General features: G+C 42.4%; 1 protein-coding gene across 1 annotated transcript in view; it reads right to left on the bottom strand.

Moving 5' to 3' along the window:
* Positions 1 to 19444, bottom strand: part of IGFBP7 (insulin like growth factor binding protein 7) — an 87361-nt gene that overhangs the window by 8657 nt on the left and 59260 nt on the right. Inside the window, exon 2 of the mRNA XM_016188490.2 lies at positions 1019 to 1128. Coding sequence (XP_016043976.1) covers positions 1019 to 1128 — 110 coding nt within the window. The remainder of the gene's footprint in view (positions 1 to 1018; positions 1129 to 19444) is intronic.

Here is a 19444-nt window from a genome sequence, read left to right as displayed (position 1 = left end):
CATTTATTTTGAGACAAAGAGAAAGAAAGAGACCAGGGAAATAATCTGGCACTTGAATTGCTGGGAATCAAACTTGAAATCTCTTGCTTTACCACTGTGCTACAATGTCTCCCATGGGGACACACACAGAGACATAGACACACATGCATTCACCTCTTGCACACTTACTCAGCTACAACAGATGCACAGTCTCAGAGGATTATCAGCAGCACAGTTTCTCAGATCCTAAGGTTCCCTGCCTCAACAAGAGCAGGCAGGGAGGATTGTGAAGGTCAGTAACATCATTCTGCTGATCCAGGGAGGTGTCTGGGAGAGTCCCATAAAGTTTAAGATTTGAGGAGCAGCAGGCTCTTCAAAGTGCCAAGAAAATAGAGTGAGGGTTTTTTTTTTCTTCTTTTTTGCCTCCAGGGTTATCACTGGGGCTCGGTGCCTGCACTACGAATCCACTGCTCCTAGAAGCTATTTTTTCCCCTTTTTGTTGCCCTTGTTTATTGTTGTTGTTGTTACTATTATTATTGTTCTTATTGCTGTCATTGTTGGATAGGACAGAGAAAAACGGAGAGAGGAGGGGAAGACAGAGAGGGGGAGAGAAAGATAGACACCTGCAGACCTGTTTCACTGCCCGTGAAGCAAACCCCCTGCAGGTGGGGAGCCTGGGCTCGAACCAGGATTCTTATGCCAGTCCTTGCGCTTGCACCATGTGCGCTTAACCCGCTGCACTACCAGCTGGCCCCCTGTTTTGTTTTTTAATTCAAAATTTATTTATTTTAGATAGAGACAGAAAGACATAGATAGATAGACAGATAGACAGAAAGACAGACAGACAGACAGATGATTGATAGATAAGGACCACAGCATTGAATCTTCCTTCAATATGGTGTGCATGGCAAAGCAATGTGCTATCCAAGTGAACTATCTCACTGGCCTAGACTGAGGGCTTTTCAGTTCTTGCCATTCCTGTGCCGTGCAAGAGGAGCCTGCCAGTCTGGAGTATCTTCCTGAAGCCTGTGCCACTAACCTTATTCCAGATGAGGACGGGGGTCGGGATTCCAATGACCTCACAGCTCAGGTACACCTGGGCACCAGACACATTCCAAATGGCCTTGGGGGGTGTCACGATGGAAGGACCTACAGGAAAGGACACAAAGCCAAACCCATATCTTAAAAGAGCCTTGAACATATTAGTCGTCAGCATGCAAGGAAGTCAGTAATTAATTGTGTTTATGAGGCCGTCTCCTCTGTGGATTATCTGGCCTCCCTCTGCTGCCAGGATGATTTTAAGCAGGGCCTTGGGACTGCATCTACATCCTGACAAATAAGCAGAAACAAGTAGGAAGGAAAACTTATCACATGCATATTTTTTTTCTTCTCCCTCAAGTTATGTTCAAATAAGGGTAAATTGAGGGCCTGGGGAGACGGCATAATGATTCTGCAAAAGACTTTCATGCCTGAGGCTCCCAGGTCCAATCCCTAGCACCACCATAAGCCAGGGCTGAGTAGTGTTCTGGTATCTAAAAGAAAAAAAGGATAAACTGAGGCCTGGTGATGGCTCCCTAGTTGAATACATATGCTATCATGTGTAAGGACCTGGGTTTGAGCTCCCACTCCCTACCTGCAGGTTTACAGGGATTTCTCTCTTTCTTTGTCTCTCTGTCTCCTTTCTCCTCTCAATTTTCCTTTGTCGTATCATATAAAAAATAAATCATTTTTAAAAAGGAAAACTGTAAAAAAAGAACAAATTAAAAGCTTTTATTATTATTGATTTAGCATTGCATTATGCAATGATAAGGTTTCAGGCACTGAGGGCTTCAGACAACTGGGAGCTTGGGCCCTGGTGTGATGATGCCCCATGCCAGAACTGGACTGAACCCAGTCATTCTCAAAGATCAACACCACTTCTTGAATGAATGAGTTAATCATTTCCTCTGAATTCCAGCTCTCTGCTGCCTTCGGTCTTCAAGTCAAACTGAGTATCTAGCTGCACGGTCGTCTTGCAACAGAGTCCTGGGAAAGAGACAACCTCTCCTTCAGGCCTGGAAAATTTTCTGGCATAATCAGCATTCAAGGGACACGAAAGCTCCCCTCTTGTCATAGGCTATTTCCAGAACATGATTAATTTACTGAAACAGAGAGGAAATGACTCCAACATGTAAGATGTTTCCCACTCATCTAAAATATCAGGAGCTGATTATTTTTTAATCCCACTGGGTGTTTTTATTTTTTTCCCTTGGTCAGAATGCGCAAAACAATCAAAGTTTTGAAAGCTCTAAATATATTTTGTTTCCTTCCCTTTATAACTGTAGGACTGAAGAGGGAACATCTATCTTGGCCCGGGCTCCTGGTTTTTCTACTGCAAACGTGGATGTGGGGAGCACAACAACTCCTGTGTTTATACGTGTTTAGGGCTATGTCTCTGATGTTTCCTAGTCTAGCTGCACAGACTCAGAAGCCCGCAAAGGGCTGGGCTGGGCTTCACCCTATTCTAGACTTCCTTCAGGACCCAAGTACTTGGATGCCAAGCTGGCAAGACAGCTCACCTAGGAGGGTGACTGCTTTGTCATGTATGGCTCAGGCTTGAAGTTTAGGTGCTGTGGTGTCCCTTTCTCTCTCCCTCTGTCTCTGTATCTTTCTCTTTCTTTTTTTTATATTTATTTATTCCCTTTTGTTTCCCTTGTTGTTTTTTATTGTTGTAGTTATTATTGTTGTTGTTGTCATTGTTGGATAGGACAGAGAGAAATGGAGAGAGATGGGGGAAGACAGAGAGGTAGGGAGAAAGATAGACACCTGCAGACCTGCTTCACCACTTGTGAAGCGACTCCCCTGCAGGTGGGGAGCCAGGGCTCGAACCAGGATCCTTACGCCAGTCCTTGTGCTTTGCGCCACCTGCGCTTAACCCTCTGCGCTACAGCCAGACTCCCTTCTTTCTCTTTCTAAGTGGTGAAACCCCAGCAATGACAAAAACAAAGTGGTAAAATCAACTACTCATATATCATGCAACAGGATTTGGTTGGACATTGTTTTACTTTCGATCCTTGCCCTGAAGGCTCCCAAGTGGCTCTGTTCTGCTTCCCACTTGTGGACTCCTTGGGATAACCTGAAAGCTTAGGAGACCTCAAGGGAAGGCTCTGAGAAGACTCTAGTGTTCAGAGATTTGGAGGGGCTGAGGAATGAAGCTGCCTCTTTGAGTATGAAAACCACACAGGGAATGTAAAACATTTTTGCTGTGATGTCTGAGTGCTTCAGCCTTAAATAGACAACAATACTTATTTTGACTTGTACCCATCTCTCTCTAGTCAGAACAGGGAACAGAGTCACCTGTCTCTATTGGGGGAAGAAGTCTGTGTGATTTTCAGCCAGATATCTTGAAGATATGCTTCATTTCTTCTCACAGCATAGTTTTAACACTCTTATTTTTACTACACTCTGATTTATCAACTTTTTTCTTTTATGATTCATATTCTTTGTTTCCTATTAGACAAATGTTTCCTGAGACCAAGGCTAGAAAACACTCTTTTTTATATTTATTTATTTATTCCCTTTTGTTGGCCTTGTTGTTTTATTGTTGTAGTTATTGATGTCGTTGTTGGATAGGACAGAGAGAAGTGGAGAGAGGAGGGGAACACAGAGAGGGGGAGAGAAAGATAGACACCTGCAGACCTGTTTCACCACCTGTGAAGCGACTCCCCTGCAGGTGGGGAACTGGGGACTTGAATCCTTATGCCGGTCCTTATGCTTTGCGCCACATGTGCTTAACCCGCTGCACTACCGCCTGACTCCCAGAAAACACTCTTATTTTCTTCATAACCTTTATGGTTTTACCTTTTTAGGTTTGTGGTCCATCTAGAATTAATTTTTGCATATGTCATCAAGTAGAGGTCAAAGTTCATCTCTCACTACCTCCAAAAGATATCCAATTGCTTAGATACCATTGTTGAAAATAAAACCCCATTTTGACTGAATTGTAATGGTTCCTTTGTAGTTAATACATGGACCATGCATGTATTTCGGTCTAGTTTTAAATTCTTTATTCTGTTCTATTGCTCTACCTGTCCATTCTTATATTAACAATCATGTTACAATTTAGAAAATAATTGTGTTAAAACTGAAGTACTAAATATAGGGCAGATCCATTATATCCATTTTCCTCCAATCTTGCCTTTATTCTAAGATGTAAAACATTCTAGGAGGTGTGAACACTCTTTAAAAACATCTAAACTAAAACAAACAAACAAAAAAAAACATCTAAAACTGGATGGGGGTAGAAAGCATAATGGTTATGCAGAGTCTCTCATGCCTGAGGCTCCAAGGTCCTTTGTTCAATCCCCCACACCACTATAAACCAGAGCTGAGCAGTGCTCTGGTAAAACAAAACAAAACAAAACAAAACAAAACAACATCTAAACCTAAGAATACTTTAAGTGATAGTCATCATCAGGAGATTCAAAATTAGGACAAAGTATGTTACAGGTTTTTCCTTTTTTTTTCTCCCAAGCCTTGGAATATACACAAAACATCAGGGGGAATTATTGAGTCACTATTTGGGCTATCCTAAGAATATAACTGATTTAAATCTGCTACCAGGCTATCCTTAGACTTCTACTAGGTTTCCTGGGAGTTGGGTGGTAGCACAGCAGGTTAAGCTCAGGTGGTGCAAAGCACAAGGACGGGTACAAGGATCCCAGTTCGAGCCCCTGGCTCCCCACCTGTTGGGGAGTTGCTTCACAAGTGGTGAAGTAGTTTTGCAGGTGTCTGTCTTTCTCTCCCCCTCTCTGTCTTCCCCTCCTCTCTCCATTTCTCTATGTCCTATCCAACAATAACAATAATTACAACAATAAAACAACAAGGGCAACAAAAGGGAATAAATAAATATTAAAAAGAAAGAATTCTACAAGGTTTCCATATCCATATCTGTGACTTTTGTTGCTCTGATGGGATGGAAGGGCAGAGAAAGGTCCACCAGAATTAGTGAGATGCATATTTTCAAAAACCCCTGACTACTTCAAACATCCTAGAACAAATGTTGGATTCACTAACACAATGAAAACCCAATGAATAATATCTAAGTTGGAAATTACTAACCTATATGGTCTGGGTGGTAGTGCACTTAGTTAAGCACACATATTACCAAGTACAAGGACCCAGGTTCGATCCCCCGCTCCTTACCTGCCTCATGAACAGTGAAGCAGGTCTGCTGGTGCCTTTCTCTCTTTCCCTTCCACACTTTCTTTTTGCCTCTAGTGGGGCTTGGTACCTGCACTATGAATCCACTGCTCCTGTGGCTATTTTTTTTTTCAAAAAAATTTTTTGGATAGGACAGAGAGAAATTGAGAGGAGGGGAAGGTAGAGAGAGGGAGAGAAAGACACCTGCAGACCTGCTTTACCACTTACAAAGCAACCCCCTGTAGGTGGGGAGCGGGGGACTAGAACCAGGATCTGTGTGTGGGTTCTTGCGCTTGGTACTATGTGTGCTTAACCCAGTGCACCTCTGCTTGGCACTCCTCTCTCTCCCTGTTCTCTCTCTATTTCTCTCTGTCTTATCAAATAAAATGGAAAAAAAAAAGGAAAAAAATGGTTTATGGGAGCAGTGGATTCATAGTGCTGGTACTGAGCCCCAGCAATAACCCTGGAGGCAATAAGGAGAGAGAGAGAGAGAGAGATCACTAACCTATAGAATGGCCTTTAGGTTTTGATAGTTTCTTGCAAAGGAAAGTCAAATCAATACATGATTGAACTAATATTCAACTCACTGGCTGACCACTTGGAGCTGGTAGAGGCAAGGCAGATTTAATCTGACTTTCTGTGTTGTGTTGGCAGACTCATAAGTTTAAGCATTCTTCCTGCTTACTCTTGGTTCTCTGTCACTCAGTTGTCTGGAAATTCAGAACATGAAGAAGGAATGGAGAAACTCTTGTTGTCAGAAGAGAAAACACAAGTAGAACCTGAACTGGAATTAGCGTATTGCACCAAAGTAAAAGACTCTAAGGTTGGGGGTGGGGGAGAATACAGGAGAAACTCTTGTTGGAAACCACAGCAGAAGAGACTTAATGGAAACCCAGAGGGCCAGCAAATAGACTAGTCTTGTATGAAAGTGAAGAGTTGGTGAAAATATTTTGGGTTACTACATTGCAGACCCAATAATTTTCCAACCCCAAGTTGGGGGTGAGCGTGTTTTGCAGACATCTATCAGGGTGAAATGAGACATTTTACTCAGGTGTCAACAATTGTACTGCAAACCATTAAACCCCTCCAATAAAATGATAAAAAAGGAACCAGCACTCCATATATTCTACTGACTAATTTCACGGCCCTTAATCATCTCGAATTGCAAGTCTATCACACAACTCAATTCCTAAAAGGTCTGTTCTATTTCCAGAGAGTGCTGAGCAAAAGTGATTCTTTTCTAAATAAATGAACATTCTTTCCATGTCCCCCTTTTCCACAAGAAGGCCAAAGTACATCCAAAATGTATTTCTATTTTTAAAAAGAAAGGAACTTTTCATTCTCTCTGAGCTCATTTTAGACAGAAAGCTCAAAATCAGTTCTCATGGCCTGGCCAAGGGTAATGCTGCTACCAGTGTTTGGATTCCATTTGAAATAAGTCACAGAACACTTCAATGTATAGGGACAAACATTAGGATAGGTACAGTTATTTATTTACCTTTGCCTTTGTTCCAGTAAGCCCTTTAGGCTGCTCAAACATCTGTCTAGCAAACATCCTGTATATAGAGTAACGGACTACCCTCTTCCCTTTCCCGGCCCTGGGCAACTTTAGGTCTTGTGTCTGGCACAAGAAAAATCTACCCCAGGTTTTCTTCATCTTAAGTTCATCCCTTTCTGTTTCTGGTGACTGTCTCCAAACCAGGCTACTCCATTTTCCTCTCCTAATTGTCACAACTCTGTTAATTCTCATTCAACCTCTTTTGATCTTGTTCATTACTCTAATGCTAATCTTCTTACACCCTTATTATTTTTTTATTTTTAAATTATATTTATTATTGGAGAGAGACAGAGAGAAACTGAAAGGGGAGGAGGAGGCAGAGAAGGAAAGAGACAACTGCAGCCCTGCTTCATCACTCATGAAGCTGTCCCCTGCACGTGGGGACCAGGAGCTTGAATCCAGGTCCTTGCACACTGTAATGCATGTGTTTAACCAGGTATGCCACCACCTAACCTCAACTTTTTTCTATATATTTTTTGCCTAGTAACCATAGATTTTTTTTTTTTTGCCCTTAGAGGGAAACATGAAGAAGGACATGGGGAAGAAAAATAAATGACATCAAGAAAGATTTTAAGCGAAGTTGTATCAAGGTGAAGCAGTGCTATAGGTGTTGATCTATTTCCGTGTCTCTTTCCCTGTCTCTTATACTCTTAACAGACAAATAGCCACAGGTTGGCACCAAGACCCAGTGAAAACCCTGGTTTGGAAAAAAAAAAAAAAAGAGAGAAGAAATAAAATTCTGTTTGGAATAAAATTGAAATTAAATTTAATGACTATTACCTTAAAATTAAGTACAAGTTGGACCAGGCTGTGGTGCACCCAGTTGAGAGCACATGTTACAATGTGCACGGACCTGGGTTTAAGCCCTCACTCTCTACCTACAGACAGAAATCTTCATGAGTGGTGATACAATCTGCAAGTGCCTCTCTTATCCTCTTCCTCTCTATCTCTCCCTTTCATAAATCAGCAAGTAAAAAAAATAGTTTAAAAACATTTCAAAATAGCTAGATGTCTCTTTGTAGACTCTACATACCTTCTCAATGGCGGTGGGGTGGAGGGGGAGGGAGAAGAGAAGTGGACTGTAAAGGTGAAGGGAGTCAAATAGACTTTGGTAAAGGAATACTGGTATGTTGGTGGTGGCTGGTATAGTAACACATACTGTCAAGAGGTGGAAATAGTACTCCTAAAACATATAGCCGCATAAACATTAGGTCACAATGTTTTAATACACTTTTTAGAAGGATTTCTGTATGATTCATGCTATAGCCTGCACCATAAAATTCACATTATATCCCTTACTGAGGGCTAATTATTAGAACCAACACAGCTGAATATAGTCATCTCCAAGGTATAGTATATTTGCAAATCACTGTCATTTTGTTTCTTAATGATGTTAGGTCTTGGGACAGCTCACAAGGTATGAGCATTCATACCAAAAAAGGAGAGTTTAAGAAAGTGAGATACCACATTTGGGGATAAAGAGCTCAGACAACTTGGCAAAAATCTCCAGATTGGATTATGATAACACATGGAAGGGAAAAGCATCAAACAAAAGCACAATATGGGAAAAGAATTGTAGGAAGACACTATGGTCAAGAGGGGGAAGGGGAAAAAACATGTGGAAACTTCCAGGTATTAATTAAGGGGAAGCAGTAACTGTATGGCTAATTAAAGAGCAGCGTTATCTGCCAAGACATTTCAGGGAACTTCCCAAGGTGGGATGATGAAGCAGTTGACTCTCTGAATTGGAATCTAGCACATGGTCTTGAGGGTACCAGCTGTGCACAGCAAGGGTAGGAGAAGAAAAAAAAATTGCAAAAACCTTAATTATCATAGAGAAGATTTCATTTCATGATTTCAGTTGAAAGCCAAGTCATCTGGTTATGGAAGTCAACCTTAGTCATTTACACTTGAATGTGAATGAAGACTTAGAAGTTTATAGTTATGGAGTCTTGGCAAACACTGTGAAGGTCAAATGTGTGTAAGAATTGCTTCCTTTTCTCCAGATCTATTGAGATGGAATGGGGGAATGGTTTGACACATTTAGATGGAGGTCAAATTGTTGGGGAGATGATGGACTGTAGTTAATTTGAAGCACAGGCTTTAGAATCAGGAATTCTGACTTTCCACTTTTGAGTTACATGACATTGCACAAGTTATTTAACTTTACTTGCCTTTTTTTTTTTTCAACTTGGAAAATGGGTAATAATATCTAAGTTATTAGATCTTTTTAGAAGATCAAACAAAATATAACAATTAACATAATACCTGGCATGAGGTTAACATTCAGTAAGTATTATCTGTTGCTTTTACTTCCAATTAAATTCCCTCTGATTGGAGTTCATAAAAATGGCTAATTTTGAGGATGGAGAGGATGTATCACTTGGACCTGGAGTGGTTGGATGTAGCAGTTGACATTTAAGCAGGTCCTGACATTTAGAGAGGACTTCCTTTGAGGAAGGTTTTCACTCTCCAAGACATGCCTGAGAAGAGGTGTGGAGGCAGGCCATCAGTGTGGCTTGGGAGGAGCGCCGAGTGAAATGAGAGGAGCTGAGATGGTGTGGGATGGACGGGGTGGGGCCTTCAGTCTAGGGAGTTTCTGAATGCTGAAGAGACATCACTCAAGAAGCATTTCTTTCTTTCTTTTCTTTTTTTAAAGAGTTTATTTATTTATTCATGAGAAAGATAGGCAGAGAGATAAAGAACCAGACATCACTCTGGTACATGTGCTGCTGGGGACTGAATTTGGGACCTCATGGTTGAGAATCTAGCGCTTTATCCACTGTGTCACCTCCTGGGCCACAAGAAGCATTTCAGGAGATGCCCTTGGGGTCCTTGGCAGCAGGACTGGACAAGGTGGGTACTGAGAGCCTACAGCAAGTTTACAGCAATGGAAACAGACAAGAAAGGGGTAGATTCAAGAAGTTATTCCAGAAGAACTAATGTTATCGAGTAACTGATTCATTGAGTGGAAAATTGTGAGCTTGGGTGAGAGGTTGTTGCTACACCATATGGGAGCATCATGAGACTGGAGGAAGCCCGAGAGGATGCAGCAATGCTACGGCATCTCTCTCCTTTCCTCTCTCTAAAGGAAAAAGATGAAGCTGGCAAAGGAGCAACAGCATCATGCATGAACAAGGACTGGCACCACATTAAAATAAATAAAGTCAAGTTCATATATGTAAGGTGGTGTTTAGTCCTGCCCCAGTGAGCTAACCTGGGCTGTGTCGGCCACATCACTGAGGGATGAGCTCATTTATTTGATAGAGCTCCTGCAGAAGATGGAAACCTAAGCTCCCATCAGAATACCAGGCTGACTGATGTCAGTTAGCAGGCTAGAGTTTTATTTAGTTTGAACCTATGGAAGAACTGACTCGATGTGAGTAACTTTATGAAGGGAAACTCCCTAGTTACAAGGATATATCGTTCCAGCTAATGCAGCCTTGAGAACACTTTGCTTCCACATTTCATGGCCTATTCCATCTGGACTATGACTTACCTTAAATTCAATGCATGAATGTCTGAGGCCATTTTCTCTCTAAGTCGGAAACTGGGTGGAGCTGTTTCCACAGGAGTACACTTAGTATTATTACCTGATTCTGGGATTCCTAGAAACCTAGACAGTAAGTAGGATGCTTGACCTATGTCCCTACCTACCTCCTCCCCTCCACACACACTGGTGGTGACTTGGGCGAGAATTGGTTGCTGAACTAAGCTGTAAAGGGAAGGCTTTTGGCTCCTGGAGGCTCAGTACCCTCAAAGTTTAGTTTCTGTTTAGTAGGTCCTGTGTTAACAAGGGGTGCAGGTTGGACGGTCACAGAGAAAAAGATGAACCCTGCCCCTGTGAAGAACCAGAGTGGGAGGGTGTGTGTGCAGGATTCTCATGTGGACTTTAACATCAGGACTGGGCTCATTAAACTTGGTGCCCAGAACATTTGGCAAGGCTGAAGAAGACTGAGTCCTGAACTTCCAGGAGGCTCTGTGAGGAATCCACCTTGTGGCTACTTTTGCTGCTCTAAATTTCACTATATATATATATATATATATATATATATATATATATATATATATTCCCTTTTGTTGCCCTTGTTGTTTTATTGTTGTAGTTATTATTGTTGTTGGATAGGACAGAGAGAAATGGAGAGAGGAGGGGAAGACAGAGAGGGGGAGAGAAAGATAGACACCTGCAGACCTGCTTCACTGCTTGTGAAGCGACTCTCCTGCGGGTGGGGAGCTGGGGGCTTGAACCAGGATCCTTGTGCCAGTCCTGTGCTTTGTGTCACCTGTGCTTAACCTGCTGTGCTACTGCCTGACTCCTGTAAATTTTATTTTTATGGGGGCTGGGTGGTAGCGTGCCAAGTTAAGCGCACATAGTGTGAAGTGCAAGGACTGGTGCAAGGATCCTGGTTCAAGCCCCTGACTCCCCACCTGCAGGGGGATCACTTCACAAATGGTGAAGCAGGTCTGCAGGTGTCTATCTTTCTCTTCCCCTCTGTCTTCTCCTCCTCTCTCAATTTCTTTCTGTCCTATGCAACAATAACAACAACAAAAATGGAACTGGCTGCTAAAACCAGTGGATTTGTAGTGCAGGCACCAAGTCCCAGTAATAACCCCAGAGGCATTTTTTTTAAAAAAAATTATTTTTATGATGGACACCAGAGCCCCACCCAGCTCTAGCATTTTTGGTGCTGGGGTTGACCTTGGATCTCATGCATACAAGTCCTGTAATCTACCCACTGTGACCTCTACTTGGTTTTTGCTGCTGCTTGTTCAGTGGAGAGCCCAAGAACCAGGAAACATTCCATCAAGTGTGAAGTTAAAGCTTTCTGCTCCCTGCAAACTAGGTAAGTCCTCAGCTCTACTCACTGACCAAAGAAGGGATTAACACTGTCCCAGCTATTCTTTCAGGTCAGGCTGCCTCCTCTGAAAGCAGCACAGGGTCAGCTGTTAAGAGTAGGAGTTATGGGGGTCGGGCAGTAGCACAGCAGGTTAAGTGAACATGGCACAAAGCGCAAGGACTGGCATAAGGATCCCAGTTTGAGCCCCCAGCTCCCCACCTGCAGGGGAGTCACTTCATGGGCTGTGAAGCGGGTCTGCAGGCATCTTTCTCTCCCCCTCTCTGTCTTCCCCTCCTCTCTCAATTTCTCTCTGTCCTATCCAACAAGGAATGACATCAACAACAACAATGGTAACCACAACAAGGCTACAACAACAAAGGCAACAAAGGGGAGGGAAAATGGCCTCCAGGAGCAGTGGGTTCATGGTGCAGGCACTGAGCCCACGCAATAACCCTGGAGGCAAAAAAAAAAAAGAGAGTAGGAGTCATAAAAAAGAGGAGGTTTCTTTAGTGTCTGAAAGTTGTACAGGTTGGAGGTGGCCTCAGGTAAGGCTGTCTGCTGAGAGAAGAGGCAGCAGACACAGAAAGCCACCAACTCCAGTGGTCACCAAGGGGCCAGCTTCAAAGAAAGAATCTGCCTTGGGGCATTTTTATGCAGTGTAGGCCAATCCTGGGTTCTCCTAGAGTTCAATGAGTGCCCAGCCTGGGCTGCGCTCCCAGTGTTTATCACTAGTCTGGGGCTGAGATATATCAAGAGAGAGATGTAGAGAGAGGAAATGGGGAGAAAGAGAGAGAGAGAAGAGGACATTTCTCTGAAACATGCAATGCCAAAGATCAAACTCAGGACCTCATACTTGAGAGTTAAATGCTTTGTGTATTGTGCCACCTCTCAGACACATTGCTTTTTTTTTTTATCTATTTATTATTGGATAGAGACAGAGAAATTGAGAGGGGCAGAGGAGATAGAGAGGGAAAGGGACAGAGAGACACCTGCAGCCCTGCTTCACCACTTTTGAAGCTTCCCCCCCACTGCTGGTGGGGATAGGGGCTTGAATCCAGGTCCATGAACACTGTAATGTGTGCGTTTAACCAGGTGCGCCATCACCTGGCCCCTTAGGTGTCTGACTTCCTCCCTTCCTCCCTTCCTCCTTTCCTTCCTTCCTTCCTTCCTTCCTTCCTTCCTTCCTTCCTTCCTTCCTTCCTTCCTTCCTTCTTTCCTTTCTTCCTGCCTGCCTGCCTTCCTTTCTCTCTCTCTCTTTCTCTCTCTTTCTCTCTCTCTCCCTCTCCCCCTTGGTCAAACCACTCAATTAAAATGAGGTTTCAGGGCAAGAAAGAGATAAAGAGAAAGGTGGGAAGGCTGGAAGTGAGAGAGGAGAGGGCAGGTGTGTGGACAAGGGCTCCAATGTTTCCAGGAGAGGCCAAACACACCTTCTTCTTCTTCTAGCGTTTGCCCTTCTTCCGTAGCCAGTCAACAGCGTCAGGTTGAAAGCTGTCAGGAGCTGCTTGTTGCTGGCTTTGAAAGTGACTGGGATCCATGTGGATTCAGTCTGGCTAGGAAGGATCGTCAGTTTCCCCAATGAATGAGTACTCACGGGATGCACCACGAGAAGGTCGATCCAAACACACCTGAGAGGTGCAAGTGATGAAGAGGTAGAGAGAAAAGGCTGGAATCTGGCACTGGGTAAAGGCTAGAGATATTTGAGTGGCAACAACACACTGTTGTTATTATTATTGTTTCAGTTATGTTTGGGGATGGGGAAAGGATGGTGGGCAGTGTCTGACTTTCCTGCCTCTGTCGGAAGCTCTGAGTTTTGTGTTCTTTTTCCATTCTCCTAAAAGAAGATGCTGGTTCATACCCCAGCCTCTCTCATGGCCCCCCATTCCTTCCTGTAAGGTGTTGCCCAGAAACAGGTTCTGCTTCTGAGGTTTATGGGGTCTGTTTAAAATTCCATGAAGTGGGGCCCTTTCCCTTTTCCCTTTGTTCATTTCATGCAGAGGGTCTCCTGCTTTGAGAAGACAGAAACAGGATAAACACAGGGGTCTGAGCACCCGTCTTGGGGCTGCAGGGATGGCTAGACTGTGCCTGGCATTTTTGTTTGGTGACGTCTTTTGCCCTTCAGGCACCAGCCTTGTTTTCACTTAGCATTCTCATGGTTACAGTTGCCTGCTTGGCCAACAACCCCAGACGTTAATCAGCCTCCCATAAGGGCTCCCCCTGTTCTTTCTCAGTGTTTTTCCCTCTTCAACTCACCCAACCCCCGTTATTTTCTGTTTTTCTTTGTGATGGCCTAGATTTGAAAGTTCTCAGTTATTTATTGCAAGCCTCATCCTTTGTTTATCTCTGCTTTGCTGCATGTCCTCAGATTTCCTCCTAGTTTCCTAAGTAGGATTGAGCATTTTCTCTCTTATTTATTTATTTTTTTCTTTTCTAGGGTTGTTTCTAAAGCCGAAACTGAAACAGAATACTCTTATTTTGTGTATCATTTATATTTATATGAAAAGATTTATTTACTTATTTAATGACAGGGAGACAAAGTTCTGGCATATACAGGGATTGGACCAGGAGCCTCACACATGCAATAAATATGCTCTACTGACAGCACCACCTCCTCAGCCTCAGCCAGTTCTTCTTGTATCTGTGTCCTAGCTATTTATTAAATTTGCTACTGTGCTGGATTTGTGAACCACTGTGAATGTACTGTGTGTTGTGGTAGAAATACAAGAAATTCTTTCTAGAAGCTGAGAGGAAACTCAGACCATTGATGGTGCTAGGTGTGGGTCCAAGCTAGATCATTCAGTAAAGCTCAGAAGTGCCAACTAACATTACTCTGAACATTAAGGAAATGTGCTCTTGGGGTAGGAGGACTACCCAGTGGGAACTGAGAGGCCTTAGTAAGGATTTAACATGTATCACTTAGTAGGCAAGTCTGACTTCTTTAACTGGATGGGAGGCAACTTGGAGCCCCTCCTGTAGGGTGGGAGTTATAAAGTAGGACAATTATGAAGTAGGACAATTATGAAGTAGCAGGTAAAGGAAGTTTGTGCCAAATGCAGGGGAGAAGCTACCCTAGAAGCAGCAGCCCTGGAAATGCTCTTTGCTATTCTTGCTGGTATTTATTTAGAGGACCAGATGTCTTTACTTAGACACTTACTTTCAGGCAGTAATTATTTTTTTCCTGTAACCAGTTCTGTTCTCTCCCTCCCCTCTCTTTGGTTGCAAGCCCATTTACAATGCAGCAAGACACAAAGAGTGGGCCTCTCTTGGTTTCCCTAGTAGACTGGGTATTAAGATGGGAACATTGCACTTTTCCAAGGACTGGAAGCAGCTCCATGCAAAAATATTCCATAGACAAGGAGAGCAGCAGAGAGTGTGGAGCCCCAGAGAAGTCCACAGGGGTTCCCTCTAGAGTAGCCATCAGCTCCAGCCTTGGGAGACTTAGTCTTTTGTGTAAGGAAAACAATGGCATCACAGTGCAGCTGGGATTTTAAACTTGGCACCTCTTCAGAGCAGCCATACATAAAAGAAGGAAATTCATTCTTTCTAGACTTGGGGGAGAAAATGTCCTCAGTCTTTCTGAAATTGATGTTGAAGGTGCAGTTGATGCATCCCTAGTCCTTGCCTTCTAGGTACATTCTTTAGGAATGTGAAATATGTATGACCTTTTTAGGAAAATATTTAACTTCTTTGGGAAGCTGGAAGCTTTGAAGATGATGCCTGTATACAAAAGGGAGGCTGCTGCTTGTGGACAAGGGACTGAGGTGAAAAAGTAATACAAGTGTATCTAGTCCATGGGACAGGGTATAGTCTCTGAGTGTGTAAATCACTTAAACTGTCACTTAAAGAGAAAACAAATCAAAGGCAGACTCAAGTAGGAAATAAGAACCCAAATCCTGAGTTAACTTGACTAATCATGCAACCTGTCTCCCTATTTCCTCTCATATCTCCAAGGGAACTTGATGTCTGTGAAAACAGAGAGTTGTGATTTCTGGAACTGAGAGAGATTGATCTCAATCTCTTGAGTAGTCTTTTTATTTAAAGTGAGAAAGAATTTTACTTACACAATAATGATGAGGAATAATTATTTCAGTGTGGTCCAGGAGGTGGCACAGTGGATAAAGTTATTGGATTCTCAACCATGAGGTCCCAAGTTCAATCCCTGGCAGCACATGTACCAGAGTGATGTCTGGTTCTTTTTCTTTCTCCTATCTTTCTCATGAATAAATAAACTCTTAAAAAAAAGAGCAACAATTTCATAAAAAGACCATAGCATCAGGGTTAAGTACTTCCCCCCAAACATTCAGGAGATGATTAGTGAAGAGATCTTTCTGAAACATGCTGTTGATTAGAGATAGAACTGGGCTGACTAGAGGTTTGATTCCTAATAATTAGGGAATATCAAAAGAAAGAGTTTATATTATCATGAGTTTTAATATCCACCTCTGCATTTAAAGCACTAACTTCTACTCTTGCCTCGTTGAATTTATTCTTCAATGAAAAATCCCTATGGAATATGGTATGAGAGCTGTAATAATACTAATCAAATAACAAATTTCAGCATTATATGGCATTACACAGGTAAAAACACCAAGTGGATTAATTTATTCAGTTCCTCTCTAACTAAGCACTGTGGTTAGTATGTACGGTGACACAGTGAAGGGGACGTGATGGCACTGGATTCTGCTTGATATGGTTTACCATTCGGGAAGTAAGGACAGACAAGTAAAAACATAAGTTTAACATAAATGGAGTTTTGAGTGGTCCTACAAAGAAACAGAAATATATATTAAAAAATGTGACTGAGTAGGTTAGAATTGAGTTTATAGAAGAAGAGAGGCCTTTTGTAAGCTAAATATGGTAAGTGGATGGGACAGGTCAGGTAATTCCAGGCAAGGGGGTTAGCACACTCACACAGAGGTGCAATGCTACTTGGTGTGCTATTTTGGGGAAAATTTATTAATAACACTTTATGTTGGTGCTTCATATCCTACAGAGGGTTTTTTTGTTGTTGTTGTTGTTTTTTTGTTTTTTTTACAAGAGCACCATTCAGCTCTGCGTATTGGTGGTGGTGCTGGGGATCGAACCTGGGATGTTTGGTGCCTCAGGCATGATGGTATAACCATTATGCTATCTCCCCAGTCCTTCACAAAGAGTTTTCATGTCCGTGATTCCTCTCCAAAATCATGTGAACTAAGCTAGACATTTTCTAGGTAAGAAATTAAGATTTAGAGAAATGAAGTGTTATGCAAAGTCATCCAGACTGGGAGTGCTGTGGCCAGGACATAAATCTAAGGAGTAAGGATGAAGACAACTAACTGCACACCCTCTCCCAAGGTCTTTCTATACACAACCCTATATGGTTGCCATGCTCTGTTTTGTTTTATTTAATTGGAGGGTAATGTGTTTGTCAAGAAGAAAAGAAATTCTGATAACTAGACTCTTGTAGAGGGTTTCAATATCAAGTCACAGAGATTGGCTTTGTTTATAACATACCTTATGAGAAGAAAAACAAGAGAATAAAACCATTAATATAAAAGAGGTCACAAAATCACTAAAATCACAAATACAGGTCATGCTCACCATTCACACCCTGTTCTAAGATATTTCAGAAATGTTATCTGACTAGTTCTGGGTAAGTCATTGGATCCACAACCCCAAGCAGGTGAGAATTATCCTCCTTAAACTGAAGACTGAGATGGGCCTAGACCTTGAATAAACCCCTCTCTATAGTTACTGGTCATCTCTATTAGGAACAACACAATAGATCCCTCCATGGGCCCCATAGGACCTTGCACTCAACATGGATCAACCACGGTAGAGAATGTTCCATACTCTGAAGGGAGGCTGGACAACATACTCTACCTTTCACCTGAGGAAGATGGGTTCTGAAGTTGGGGCATCTTGGAATGTTCCTACTCATGACCACAGAATGTGAGCTCATATCTACAGGGATGCAGAAATCACATCAGCTCCTAAGCTGAATATGGGCCCCAGATCAGATCAAGTCGATGGGGTTTACAATTAACGATATTTATACACCTTTCCCATATTTGGGAGCTACTCTCTTCCCTGATCCAGCTTTCTGGTCCTTTTTCCAGCCATGACATCATCTCCCCAGACATACATATCACATGTCAGAATAAAAAAAAAAAAAAACAGGGGAGTTGGGCTGTAGTGCAGCGGGTTAAGTGCAGGTGGCACAAAGCACAAGGACCGGCATAAGGATCCCGGTTCGAACCCCAGCTCCCCACCTGCAGGGGAGTCACTTCACAGGAGGTGAAGCAGGTCTGCAGGTCTCTATCTTTCTCTCCTCCTCTCTGTCTTCCCCTCCTCTCTCCATTTCTCTCTGTCCTATCCAACAATGACAACAACAATAATAACTACAACAATAAAACAACAAGGGCAACAAAAGGGAATAAATAAAATGAATATTTAAAAATATATATATAAAAAATTAAAACAAACAAACAAACAAAAATCCACTACTATAATCATAGGCCCTTTGGAATATAACTAAAATAGGCCTACTAACTATCTACAAAATGGAGAAAAACCCCCCCCCCAACTCTTTACCTGCACTAATCCAGCCTCATGATTAGTCAACAATTTGTTTGGCTTTATATATTAACTCTTCTTTCATCCAACAGGTTCCAGATGTTTACAGTGATGCCAACCAGACTTTCATGGGCAGACAATCCCACCAATGTGTCCTGGAACCCCACTTCCAGAGCCCCGCCCCACTAGGGAAAGAGAGAGGCAGGCTGGGAGTACGGATCGACCTGTCAACTCCCATATTCAGCAGGGAAGCAATTACAGAAGCCAGACCTTCCACCTTCTGCACCCCGTAATGACCCTGGGTCCTTACTCCCAGAGGGTTAAAGAATAGGAAAGCTATCAGGGGAGGGGATGGGATACAGAGTTCTGGTGGTGGGAATTGTGTGGAGTTGTACCCCTCTTATCCTATGTTTTTTGTCAGTGTTACCTTTTTAAAAAAATGTTTTTAAAGATTTTATTTATTTATGAGAAAGATAAGAGGAGAGAGAAAGAACCAGACATCACTCTGGCACATGTGATGCCGGGGATTGAACTTGGGACTCGGGACTTTGGACTTGTGAGTCCAAAGCTTTATCACTGTGCCACCTCCCAGATCACAGTGTTTCCTTTTTATAAGTAAAAATTATATATAAAAAAAAAAACCCAAAAACTGAAGGCTGGATGGGTGTTAACTGTACTGTGACCATGTAGTTAGAGCTCCTTCATCTTTATAATAAAGTTTAATAGTATTAATGAGTGTTTAATTTGAAAATCAGTATTCAAAAATGTGCTTCACTCTCCAACAAATTACTAGGAAGATGCCATATGCTTTTTTATTTTTATTTTTTGTCTACAGGGTTATCACTAAGGCTGGGTGCCTGCACTACTGATCCACTGCTCCTGGCAGCCATTTCCCCCACCATTTTTATTGGATAGGACAGAGAGAAATTGAGAGGGGAGGAGGAGATAGAAAGGGGAAGAGGAAGATATACACCTGCAGACCTGCTTCACCCCTTGTGAAGCGACCCCCCTGCAGGCAGGTAGCCAAGGACTCAAACCAGTATCCTTAAGTAGGTCCTTGTGTTTTGTGCCATGTGTTTAACCCAGTATACCCTGCCTGACTCCCTTATATTCTTATAAAATGCCTTATATAGGCAGGAATCCTTAGAGAACTATAAAAGTAAACATTCCTGGACACAGCCAAGTAATACTTATGTTAGTGAAAAAATTTCCTTTCTCTGATTATAAATGTCCTAGATTTATATCCTAATTTTGAGAGTAACTTTATCATTGTCAGAAAGGGGCTAAGGGTCCTAAATGAATACATTTATAAAACTATAAAATCAAGCATGAAGGG

The sequence above is a fragment of the Erinaceus europaeus genome, chromosome 3 (genome assembly GCF_950295315.1).
Source record: "Erinaceus europaeus chromosome 3, mEriEur2.1, whole genome shotgun sequence".
NCBI lineage: Eukaryota > Metazoa > Chordata > Mammalia > Eulipotyphla > Erinaceidae > Erinaceus > Erinaceus europaeus.
This window is presented reverse-complemented; position numbering and strand designations above follow the sequence as displayed.